General features: G+C 44.3%; 1 protein-coding gene across 1 annotated transcript in view; it reads left to right on the top strand.

The window, feature by feature from the left end:
* LOC144594854 (rifampicin phosphotransferase-like) overlaps window positions 1-13,531 on the top strand; it is a 120,521-nt gene that overhangs the window by 9,907 nt on the left and 97,083 nt on the right. The window contains exon 2 of the mRNA XM_078401767.1: window positions 8,772-8,906. Coding sequence (XP_078257893.1) covers window positions 8,772-8,906 — 135 coding nt within the window. The remainder of the gene's footprint in view (window positions 1-8,771; window positions 8,907-13,531) is intronic.

Genomic DNA, 13,531 nt, shown 5'->3' with positions numbered 1-13,531 from the left:
AGGTACAGGACTGACAGCAGGCTGTTCAACCTCAGGCGCCTGCAAGCTGTTACAAAGGTGAAGGAGACCATCATCAGAGATTTTTTGTTTGCTGATGACTGGAGAGGACTCAGCCTTACCACCAAGCTGAAGGTCTACCGTGCAGTGGTACTCACCACTCTTCTCTATGCCAGTGAGACCTGGTCTGTCTACAGCAGACATGCCAAACAGCTCAACCACTTTCACTTGAGCTGCCTACGCAGACTCCTTCACATCAGGTGGCAGGACAAAATTCCCGACACAGAGGTCTTGGAACGGGCCGGAATCCCTAGCGTCCACACCCTCCTACGGAAAGCCCAAGCCAGATGGGCAGGCCATGTCGTCAGAATGCCCAAGAGTCGACTGCCAAAACAGCTTCTGTATGGAGAACTGTGTCAGGGCAAGCGCTCAGTAGGAGAACAGAAGAAACGGTTTAAGTACTGCCTCAAAGTGTCCCTCAAATACTTGGACATCAACCGCAGCACTTGGGAGTCTCTTGCTCTGGACCATCCAACCTGGCGTAGCAAGCTCACCACAGGAGCCCATGCAGCAGAGAACAGACGCACTGCAGAGGCCCAGAGGAAACGCACCGGGCGCAAGGCCCGGGCTAACTCCACTTCCACTGCAGCACCCATCCACTTGTGTCCTACAGGTGGGCGTGCCTTCCGGGCCCAGATTGGCCTCACCAGTCACTTCCGGACCCACAGTCACCAATCCTCCAACTGAAAGTGAAGTCATGGTCATCTTCGAACCCGAAGGACGAACAACAACAAAACATCAATTTGATGGAGATGAATGTAGAAAGAGACCTCCTCTGTTTGCATTTCCTGTGCTTATTTTTCATGAATAAAGAATATATTTTAAAAATGGAAAGTGACCATTTTCCTTTTCAATAGTGCCTCAGCTCCGTGTAAGAACAAACTAATTGGAACCTACGATCCCCTCCCAAAAAGAACCGCCACCATTTTCCCATGAACCTAGAAATTCATTCATTTTGGATAGTTATTGAGCTCCATTTTAAGTGGACTGCAGGAATCTTGTGCACTTGGGAATTTGGTTTGTGGCCCCATTTCCGATTTGCGAACTGGGTTTGGGTTCCGACCAGAAACGTCACCCATCCCTTTTTTCCTGAGATGCTGCCGGGTCCATTGAGTTACTCCAGCGCTTTGTGTCTATCACAGGAACAGAACCCCGCTGTAACTTGTGGATGACCCGAAGTTTGTGGTAATACACCAGTAAATTCAGGTTACAGGAAAAACGTCTTTGCTTCACCAATTTTCAAGAAGCACACAAGCAATGCCTGTTGTTTCCCCCCACTCTAAATATCTTCCACACCCAATGATATTGTGAGGCCTCAAATTAAATCCATGTGCTGCAATGTTCTGATAAGGAATGTTAAACGGCTTGGCTTCCTCTGACTTAATTTTCTTGGAGGAGTTATTCTTCGGAACAGAAGCATGTTAATTTTCTTTCTATTTAAAGAAATATTTTTGTGCAAGCGATATCTCAATAGACAATAGACAATAGGTGCAGGAGTAGGCCGTTCGGCCCTTCGAGCCAGCGCCGCCATTCAACGTGACCATGGCTGATCATTCACAATCAGTACCCCGTTCCTGACCTCTCCCCATACCCACTGACTCCGCTATCATTAAACGCTCTATATAACTCTCTCTTGAAAGCATCCAGAGAATTGGCTCCACTGCCTTCTGAGGCACAGAATTCCACAGATTTACAAATCTCTGAGTGAAAAAGTTTTTCCTCATCTCCATTCTAAATGGCCTACCCCTTATTCTTAAACTGTGGCCCCTGGTTCTGGACTCCCCCAACATTGGGAACATGTTTCCTGCCTCTGGCGTGTCCAATCCCTTAATAATCTTATATGTTTCAATATGATCCCCTCTCATCCTTCTAAATTCCAGTGTATAGAAGCCTAATCGCTCCAGTCTTTCAACATATGACAGTCCCGCCATTCCGGTTGCCATTCCGCCCTCAATAGCAAGAATGTCCTTCCTCAAATTTGGAGACCAAAACTGCACACAGTACTCCAGGTGCGGTCTCACTAGGGCCCTGTACAACTGCAGAAGGACCTCTTTGCTCCTGTACTCAACTCCTCTTGTCATAAAGGCCAACATGCCATTAGCTTTCTTCATTGCCTGCTGTACCTGCATGCTAACGTTAAGTGACTGATGAACAAGGACACCCAGATCTCTTTGTACTTCCCCATTTCCTAACTTGACACCATTCAGGTAATAATCAGCGCCACGGTGGCGCAGCGGTAGAGTTGCTGCCTTACAGCGAATGCAGCGCCGGAGACTCAGGTTCGATCCTGACTACGGGCGCCGTCTGTACGGAGTTTGTACGTTCTCCCCGTCACCTGCGTGGGTTTTCTCCGAGATCTTCGGTTTCCTCCCACACTCCACAGACGTTCAGGTATGTAGGTTAATTGGCTGGGCAAATGTAAAAATTGTCCCTAGTGGGTGTAGGATAGTGTTAATGTGCGGAGATCGCTGGGTGGCGCGGACCCGGTGGGCCGAAGGGCCTGTTTCAGCGCTGTATCTCTAAATCTAAAAAAAATCTTAAACAGATCTGCCTTCCTGTTCTTACCACCAAAGTGGATAACCTCACATTTATCCACATTAAACTACATCTGCCCACTCACTCAATCTGTCCAAGTCACCCCGCATCCTCATGTCATCCTCCTCACCGTTTACACTGCCACCCAGCTTAGTGTAATTTGCAAATTTGCTAATGTTACTTTTAATCCCTTCATATAAGTCATTAATGTATATGGTAAATTGCTGCGGTCTGAGCACCGAGCCTTGCGGTACACCACTAGTCACTGCCTGCCATTCTGAAAGGGACCCGTTAATCCCTACTCTTTGTATCCATGTCAGTACCCTACCCCCAATACCATGTGCTCTAATTTTGTCCACTAATCTCCTATGCGGGACCTTGTCAAAGGCTTTCTGAAAGTCCAGGTACACTGCATCCACTGGCTCTCCCTTGTCCATCTTTCTAGTTACATCCTCAAAAAATTCCAGAAGATTAGTCAAGCATGATTTCCCCTTCATGAATCCATGCTGACTCGGAATGATCCTGTTATTGCTATCCAAATGTTTCGCAATTTCGTCTTTTATAATTGACTCCAGCATCTTCTCCACCATTGATGTCAGACTAACTGGTCTATAATTTTATGTTTTCTCCCTTGCTCCTTTCTTAAAAAGTGGGATCTCATTAGCTACCCTCCAATCCACGGGAATTGATCCTGAATCTATTGCACATTGGAAAATGATCACCAATGCGTCCACGATTTCTAGAGCTACTTCCTTAAGTACCCTGGGATGCAGACCATCAGGCCCTGGGGATTTATCAGCCTTCAGTCCCATCAGTCTACCCAAAACCATTTCCTGCCTAATATGAATAACTCCCATTCGGGTCTTTTTACCCATTACAATTCCTCAGTTCTGTCCATACTGATTCTACATCTCCTGATTCTATGTCCCCCCCTTGCAAGGGACTGAATATCATTCCTTACCAACAGATCGATCCCACCCCCTCTGCTCACCTGTCTGTCTTTTAGATAGGCCGTATATCCCTGAATATTCAGCTCCCAGCCCTGGTCCTCGTGCAGCCATGTCTCTGTAATTCCCACAACATCATACTTTCCAATATCTAACTGAGCCTCAAGCTCATCCACTTTATTTTTTTATACTTCGCGCATTCAAATACAACACTTTAACTGTGGTATTCACCTCCTTTCTCACACCGGTCACTATTGGCCCTGACCTTACTTTCTTATCCCTTCTCAAACTTTCCTTCCCATTCTCGTTCTCCAGTTTCTAAAATAAAATTGAGCTACAGTGCAGGAGCATCTTCAGATAATGTTATGAAATGAAATACAACATATGTTTTCTTGGAAAATAAATAACAAAAAGTTTCCGATATTCAGTTCTTTCTGAAACCTTAGACTCTTCCCAAATCACAGTGACTCTTCATGAAGCAGATGTTATACAATGATTCTGTAAGGGGTTTCTGCACCGAGTTTTCGCCCGACAATGGAATGTTGGCCTTCATAACAAGAGGAGTTGAGTATAGGAGCAAAGAGGTCCTTCTACAGTTGTACCGGGCCCTGGTGAGACCGCACCTGGAGTACTGTGTGCAGTTTTGGTCTCCAAATTTGAGGAAGGGTATTCTTGCTATGGAGGGCGTGCAGCGTAGGTTCACTAGGTTAATTCCCGGAATGGCGGGACTGTCGTATGTTGAAAGGCTGGAGCGATTGGGCTTATATACACTGGAATTTAGAAGGATGAGGGGGGATCTTATTGAAACATATAAGATAATTAGGGGATTGGACACATTAGAGGCAGGAAACATGTTCCCAATGTTGGGGGAGTCCAGAACAAGGGGCCACAGTGTAAGAATAAGGAGTAGGCCATTTAGAACGGAGATGAGGAAGAACTTTTTCAGTCAGAGAGTGGTGAAGGTGTGGAATTCTCTGCCTCAGAAGGCAGTGGAGGCCAGTTCGTTTCAAGAGAGAGCTGGATAGAGCTCTTAAGGATAGCGGAGTGAGGGAGTATGGGGAGAAGGCAGGAACGGGGTACTGATTGAGAGTGATCAGCCATGATCGCATTGAATGGCGGTGCTGGCTCGAAGGGCTGAATGGCCTACTCCTGCACCTATTGTCTATTGTCTATTGACCTAATCGCTTTGCTCTGATCCCTTGACCAGGCCGCGCACACTGGTTCCCCGTGAGTGGTTCGACCCACTCACCCCTTACGGTTCTAGACACTGGACTTAGATGCAGGAGCGTTTATAGTGCAGAAAAATTCAACCAGACCAGATTTGAAGACCAGGATTTAAATGGAAAAGGCTTTTATTGAGCGCTTGGGACTATTGTCCATGAATACTTATACAGTTCTATAAGACATATCTATAAGACACATACCGAATTACATGAATACTTTTGACTATGAATCATAAGACGCACAGTTCTACAAGACATATACATGAATACCTTTTACTCTGAATTCTAAAACGCACAGTTCTACAAGACATATACACGACTGTAAGATGGGGAACGTACGACACATCGCAAAATTGACCAACACATATTCCTTTACACACCCACGTTTATTCAAACCACCCTCCCCTCTACACTAAACTATGTCCAGGATATGCAGGATCGAGGTACATGCTCACCATGGGGCTATTACTGGGGTTACTGGCTGTTCGTGCTGCTTCTCCGCTGCTTTCCGTGAGGGTCGTGCTTGTCCCCTGAGTTTCTTCCTTCCGTTTCTTGCATTCCTTGCAGGTTTTCTTGCAGTATTTCTTCTCGAGTTGCGTGCCGGTTCCTCTCTCTTGCACTTCGCTTCTTCTTGCCTGTCTTTTCTTCCTCCTGCATCCGTTTGACTTCCTTCTTGCGTGAGTTTCTGGCATTCCTTTAAAACCCAAAGGTCGTGGCCAGTTATACTATTCTGACCCGTCCTATCTCCCGCCAGATCTTGGGATCTCTTTGTTTAAAAAGATATGTATGAGTTTTCTCTCTGATCTGCGCTTATGTCCGGGGGTACCGGGGATGGCCAGATGGTGTTAATTGGTATTTCGTTGCGAGGTGATGGGTTTAACTGGTTTCCCATCACCTACCAGGTAGTTTTCTATGGGCTATTGTGCCCCCTTAACGAGATTAACTGTGTAGGTAGGCTTGGGGCATTGTGAGTATGCTGATGTCAGCGCCCCAGTGTCTGGACTTCGACCTGGTTTCGCAGGTTTCTGCTTGGCCAATACCCATCTATTGTTCTGGCCGTGGCTTTGCAGAAACCTAGAGACTGGGCTGTAAGGTTTTTGCTTTTGTGGCTGGTCCCTTGGAAAACTGACCGCAGCCTTTCTCCGCTATCAGCCCCAGTCTCCCGTTTAAAATGTCCAAACTGCAGCTCTTTGGTTTTTTGTTGCTTTCAGAATGAGGGAAAACTTCTCAAATCTTACAATTCGGACTCCCAAAAAGGATGGTTTTATTCAGTTATATTTGCAGATTTGCAATGTTTTTAATCATGAGTTAGGATCAGCCTTTTCATCAGTGTAGTTTATTTCTTCTGAGTTTCTGAAACCCAGATTGATACGGTAATATTAAAATAACTATTATCCAAACATTAGTTGTTTTTCAACCTTAATTGTTACAACTGAGGAAATGTGGGAATGGCTGCCAAATAATCGCTCTGCTTGAGTTAATATAAACCAGCAATACTGTTATTCGAGTATAACCGCAAAGCATTTTCAAACTGATCATGCTTGAATTGCTAAACCCAGCAGCGGGGCATAAGCTATCCTTGAATCTGGTGGTACACACAAGCTTTCAATCCTTTTTCCAGTGGGAGAGTGGAGAAGAGAGAGGGTGTGAGTGGTCGTTGATTATGTTAGCAGCTTTCCTGAGGCAGTGTAAAGTGTAGATGGTGTCAATGAGGGAGCCTAGTTTGCGTGATTGACTTGGCATTGTCCACAACTCTCTGCAATTTCTCGTAGATGTGTCTGGGCAGATTTTTTTGTCACTTGCTGTGCAAGCTGAGATGCCTCGTGATAGGATGCTTTCCATTGTACACCCGTAGATATAGGTAAGAGTGCTGGAGACATGCCGAATTTTCGTAGTCTTTTGAGGAGTTATTGGTGTGCTTTCTTGATCGTTGTGTCGATGTGGTTGAACCAGGTCAAATTATTGGTGATATTCAAACCTAGGAACGAGAAGCCCTCAACCTTTTCCTCTTCAGTACCATTGATGCCGACTGAAGTGTGTACTCCCAGCCCACTTCCTGAAGTAGATGACTAGTTCCTTCATTTTGCTGACATTGAGGGAGCGTTTGTTATTTTGACCCCATGCTGCTCAGCTCTCCATCTCCTCCCTTAAGTATAATAAATTAAACCTAACTCAACACAATTTTGTAAATAGGTGAATTATTTTTAAAGTATTTACATTGCATAGTTTGTGTTTGCCTCCTAGAGTTTGATTTCCAGACCATATAAAGGGCTGTGAATAGCATCTGGGCAGATTTTTCTCTCTGTGGGTATTTATTAACAAGTTTCATCCACTGATTTTTAGCCACCAGCTCAAGCATACTATTTTTACTATGTATTTCACAATGTTTTCATAACAGTCCCCTGTTTAGAACAAAAGGATAAAGCACATGGGTGTAAATAATCTGACTCCTTTCCTTTTGGGAGGTAAAGTTTCTTAAGAACTAAATGAGACAAATGCACAAAATTAGGGATTAACTTTATCTGCAGCTTTATTTCAATGTCAGGGAACATATAGTTTGTTTCAGGAACTTCAAATGCATCTGAAGTATAAACGATAAAAATTAGAAAATGGGAACCAGGAACACAGGGCAGTTAGTATGAAGCATATAACAGTTGTCACTTTGTAGGTGACCCTGAAATATTTTTTTCTGGAGACTTTCAATATTAGATTTACACAAATTACACAAAAATATCTCCTTTGTTATAAATGACACAAAATGCTGTGCTGTGAGGAGATTAAAGAATAATGGATGGAACATTTCATTAAACACCATGGAAAGAAAATCAATGATGACCAATAACTGCTGCAGCCCTTCAATGGTTCAATGGTACTTTATTGTCATGTACACCTAAGTGTAATGAAATTCTTTTTTTTGCATACTGTTATAAATACTGTGACAGTCATGCTATACGTTAGTTACAATCACACTAAGTATAAGAGTGTAAGATAGGAGACCGCACTGAGACGTACACAAGAGACACCAGGTTTTAGGCTCCATTTTGTGCCCTTCAGGTCTGAATTTCCCTTCATAGGGTCTAGCTTTCAAATCACAGGAGGCAATCCTAAATAATGTAAAAATATCTAAGTTTAAGAGATTTACTTGTTTACTAAATTATGTTGTGTTACGTGGAAACTTATGCAAGTTATTGCACAGTTTCTCTCATTACATGTTTTCAAGTACAAACATTGCACTGTATGTCAGATTTCCACAGGCGCAGCCAGGTCCCCCGACACCGGTGAACATCCAGGGAATGGACATTGGGAGGGTGGACTCTTATAAGTACCTGGGTGTTTACCTCAATAATAAATTGGACTGGACCAAAAACACCGATGCGCTATACAGAAAGGGCCAGAGCAGACTTTATCTGCTAAGGAGACTCAGGTCCTTCAGAGTGCAGGGGGCACTCATAAGGACCTTCCACAAAACAGTGGTTGCATCGGCCATTTTCTATGGAGTGGTCTGCTGGAGCAGCAGCATCTCAGCAGCGGAAGGGAAGAGACTTGACAAGCTGGTCAGGAAGGCCAGCTCTGTCCTGGGTTTGCCCCTCGACTCAGTGCAGGTGGTGGGAGAGAAGAGGAAAGTTAACATCGCTGCTGGACAACGACTCCCACCCCATGCAGGACACTGTCACTGCACTGAGTAGCTCCTTCAGTGACAGACTCCTTCACCCCAAGTGCGTGAAGGAGAGATATAGGAGGTCCTTCCTTCCCGATGCTGTGAGACTGCACAACCAGCACTGCTCCCAGCAGACGAGTCAACAGTAACAGCTAAGGAATACAATTTATCCTTGTCTTTACTTTTATTTATAATGAATGATCTCTTGCTATCCACTTTGCTGCTGTAACACTGTAAATTTCCCCGGTGTGGGACAAATAAAGGAATATATTATTATTATTATTATCACCTTGTTTCGAAGTTCTAACTTTACTGGGATATCCACTTTTATCCACTTTTATATTTTTGAAGGCTATCGACTCTGTTTATTTTATGGGATTCACGCAAACGGATGAAACCTTCTTCATTGTCCGTGTTTGTCGGAAGCAAAATGGCTTGTGTGAAATGTGGGTGCTGCTTCGTGTTGATGGAGTTGGATGTTTCCAGGTATGTTTTGGTGGTTTGGGACACGTGCAACTGTTGAAATAATTCACTTTTTTTCCTGAGTATTTTATCCCCCTCTACAAAATCAGCTGCAGTCATTTCATTTTAAACCAGAAGATCAATATGTCAATATGTCATAAAGAACAAGATTGTGAAAGCTACCATCGTGGCAGTCAGGAAGGGGTTAATACAATGATACAGCCCTCTTGGGTGATTTTGTACACTGGAATGTCATCAAGTATGGAATGATTTACTTTAATTGCGACCAGAACCAGCTTTGCAAATAATTTGGCAACTGAGAACTCCCCAGGGGAACTAATTGTTGATTGTGAAGTAGAAGATTTGACTAAGATTTGTTTCACAGTTCCAATGAATTGGCTCGATCTAGATCTCAGATGATCTCATGTTGAGGTCACACAGTATCTCTGTAATCATGTCAATTATCCTCAGTGATTCAGGTCTCACCCACCTCCCCTCAATCTTCCAAAGGTTAATTGCTTTCTGTAAATTATCCATTAGTGCTGCTGAATGGCAAAAGGATCAAAGGGGAGTTAAATGGATTGGAAAGAGTTATGTACATGGCTACAAGAAAATAAGTAGAGGGGGAATGGGACTGAGGGATTACTTTGCCAGGAGTCAGAACTAACTTGATGGGTTAAATCTCCTCCATCTTTAGATTTTAGAGATACAGCATGCAAACACGCCCACTGAGTCCACACCGACCAGCGACCACTTTGTACACTAAAAAAATGTTAAAATGTAAAAAACCTTTATTGTCACTGCACAAAGTACAGCGAAATTAAAGCAGTCCAGACAATGCAATCACACACAGCAGACAGTACAAAGGATAAACCTTTATCCATAACAAGCTAAATAAACCTAATCTACTGAATTAAACAAACTGACCTCTAATACAATATAGACAAAACAATTACAATACGGTCAAGGCAGTGTACAGTGCAATCAAGACAGCTAGTTATTGCACAGCAATGAGAGCTAACATATTGCAAATGCATCGATAGTGCCGTTTTTTAAAAAAATGAAAGAAATAATGTAATTAAATATAAGGTGTGGTCGGGTGTAACATGTAATAAGTTTAGCAAATGTTAAGCAATATAAGTGCAGTAGGATGTAAACATGTATTAAATTGAGGCTTATGTTTTCTGACAAGTAGCTGACAGTGTTCCGATCAGTTCCGTTCCTTCCATTCAGTTTTATGTGAGTGTCTGGCAGTGTTCAGCTCACGTATGACGCTGGGGTAGAAGCTGTTCTTGAGTCTATTAGTCCGTGATGTAATGGACCTGAACCGACTACCAGGGGGCAGCAGTTGGAGCAGCTGATGACCAGGGTGGGAAGGATGCCTCAGGATGTTGGCTGCTCTGTTGAGGCAGCGGACGGGAGTAAAGTTCCTCTAGAGAGGGCAGTGGGCAACCAATGATTTTCTTTGCAGAGTTGATGACCCTCTGAAGGGCTTTCTTGTTTGCCTCTGAGCTGCTGGTGTACCACATAGAAATACAGTACGTCAGCACACTCTCAATGGTGCAATGGTAGAAAGTCACTAGCAGCTGCTCTTGCAGGTTGTTCTTCCTGAGGATCCTCAGAAAGTAGAGCCGCTGCTGTGCCTTTTTGACTGCCGCTATGGTGTTTGTGGTCCAGGAGAGATCCTCAGCAATATGCGTGCCCAGGAACCTGAAGGCAGGGACCCTTTCCACACAAACCCCGCTGATATGCAGTGGTGTGTAGACCGGATTGTGTCTTCGGAAATCTATTATGAGTTCTTTTGTCTTGGAAGGATTCAGAGCCAGATTGTTTTCCACACACCATTCTATCAGTTTTTGGACTTCATCTCTGTAGGCTGTCTCGTCATCTCCTGAGATGAGTCCAACCACAGTCGTGTCATCCGCAAACTTGATGATGGTGTTGGTAGGATGAGTGGGGGTGCAGTCATGGGTGTAGAGGGCGTAGAGAAGGGGGCTCAACACACATCCTTGTGGGCAGCCGGTGCTGATTGTGAGAGTGGAGGATGTGTGGGGGCCTAATCTGACCATCTGGGGCCGATTGGTCAGGAAGTCCTTAATCCAGTTACAGATAGATTGGGAGAGTCCTAAATCAGTTAGTTTAGAAACCAGTCTGTCCGTGATGACCGTGTTAAATGCTGAACTATAATCTATGAAGAGCATCCTCACGTAACTGCCCTGCCGCTCAAGATGGGTCAGTGCGGTGTGTAGGGCAGTAGTAATGGCGTCCTCTGTAGACCTGTTTGATCTGTAAGCGAATTGGTGTGGGTCGATAGTGGCTGAGAGGCTGGCTTTGATGTGCTGCTGGACCAGCTTCTCAAAGCACTTCATAATGACCGGGGTTAGTGCAACAGGACGGTAGCAGTATTCTACACACTAGGAACAACTTACAATTTTACCAAAGCCAATTATCCCACAAACCTGCACATCTTTGGAATGTGGGAGGAAACTGGAGCATCCGGAGAAAACCAAGCAGTCACAGGGAGAACATGCAAATTCCGACCGGGCAGCACCCGTATCAGGATTGAACCTGGGTCCCTGGCGCTGTAAGGCAACAACTCTACCACTGTGCCACTGTGCTGCCCTCTCTGCTGGATTTGATGAGTTAAGAACAAAGACAATGTCTAACAATATAACATAGAACAGTACAGCACAGATACTGGCCCTTCAGCCCACAATTCCCGTGCTGAATATGATGCCATGTTAAACTAATCTCTGCCTGCACGTGATCCACACCCCTCCATTCCTTGCATATCCATGTGCCTCTGCCAGACTCACTCTCCAGCCTTAGAAACATAGAAACATAGAAAAAAGTTGCAGGAGTAGGCCATTCGGCCCTTCGAGCCTGCACCGCCATTCAATATGATCATGGCTGATCATCCAACTCAGTATCCCGTACCTGCCTTCTCTCCATACCCCCTGATCCCTTTAGCCACAAGGGCCACATCTAACTCCCTCTTAAACATAGCCAATGAACTGGCCTCAACTACCTTCTGTGGCAGAGAATTCCACAGATTCACCACTCTCTGTGTGAAAAAAAACTTTCTCATCTCGGTCCTAAAAGACTTCCCCCTTATCCTTAAACTGTGACCCCTTGTTCTGGACTTCACCAACATCGGGAACAATCTTCCCGCATCTAGCCTGTCCAACCCCTTAAGAATTTTGTAAGTTTCTATAAGATCCCCCCTCAATCTTCTAAATTCCAGCGAGTACAAGTCGAGTCTATCCAGTCTTTCTTCATATGAAAGTCCTGCCATCCCAGGAATCAATCTGGTGAACCTTCTCTGTACTCCCTCTATGGCAAGAATGTCTTTCCTCAGATTAGGAGACCAAAACTGTATGCAATACTCCAGGTGTGGTCTCACCCATGCCCTGTACAACTGCAGCAGAACCTCCCTGCTCCTATACTCAAATCCCCTCGCTATGAATGCCAACATACCATTCACTTTCTTCACTGCCTGCTGCACCTGCATGCCTACTTTCAATGACTGGTGTACCACGACACCCAGGTCTCGTTGCATCTCCCCTTCTCCTAATCGGCCACCATTCAGGTAATAGTCTGCTTTCCTGTTCTTGCCACCAAAGTGGATAATCTCACATTTATCCACATTATACTGCATCTGCCATGCATTTTCCCACTCACCTAACCTATCCAAGTCACGTTGCAGCCTCCTAGCATCCTACTCACAGCTAACACTGCCCCCCAGCTTCGTGTCGTCTGCAAACTTGGAGATGTTGCATTCAATTCCCTCGTCCAAATCATTAATATATATTGTAAATAGCTGGGGTTCCAACACTGAGCCTTGCGTTACCCCTTGTTATGTAATTTGTAGATGTAGGCAGTGCTACCAAAGGTAAGATTTGTTTCCCATCCGTAATTGTCATTGAACCAACTGGCTTCCACTACGAAGGACAATAAATAATCAAATTGTGTCTACAGTCACAGATAGAGCAATCCTATTCTGAACAGTGGATCTGCATCCTAATAGACCTTGCAAATGTTGATTTCTTGTCAGTTGTCTTGGTTTTAGTTTTACTATTAGCTATGCTGTTATATTTTATTTAATTTACTTTAAATTCCCTCAGTGTGTGGTGGGATCCAAACTCAAGGTCTCTGGGAGTGCAGAAGCCTAACAACTACTATGGTGACATGTGCTGGCTGATACCTTGCTCAGTCATGTCTTAAACTGACGTGAAATACAACCAAGAGAGATAGAAAAAAAAACCTTGTTCACATTTCACTTTAATAGTATTCTTAATTATGTTGTAAATTCCATCAAACTGATGTATTGCATGCAATGAATCTGGTTAAAATATATATTGGGAACACCAGATGTTTAATTGATTTCTGCAATTATGAGACACTCATGTTTGGTATGCAAAGTGTGTTCATTGGTTATACAGTACGTTGGGAGTTTGCATTCCCAGGATGTGAGGATGGTGAATGCAAATGACTGGGGCTGTGACATCACCATTTGCCCTGAGGAATAGAAAGCTCTGCCAACATCTAATGATGAAATTCTGTGAGAGATTTGCTCCAGTATTCAATAGACAATAGGTGCAGGAGGAGGCCATTCGGCCCTCCGAGCCAGCACCGCCATTCAATGTGAT

Source organism: Rhinoraja longicauda, chromosome 6 (genome assembly GCF_053455715.1).
Source record: "Rhinoraja longicauda isolate Sanriku21f chromosome 6, sRhiLon1.1, whole genome shotgun sequence".
NCBI lineage: Eukaryota > Metazoa > Chordata > Chondrichthyes > Rajiformes > Arhynchobatidae > Rhinoraja > Rhinoraja longicauda.
The sequence above is the reverse complement of the archived record's forward strand: the minus strand, read 5'-3'. Positions and strand labels throughout refer to the sequence as shown.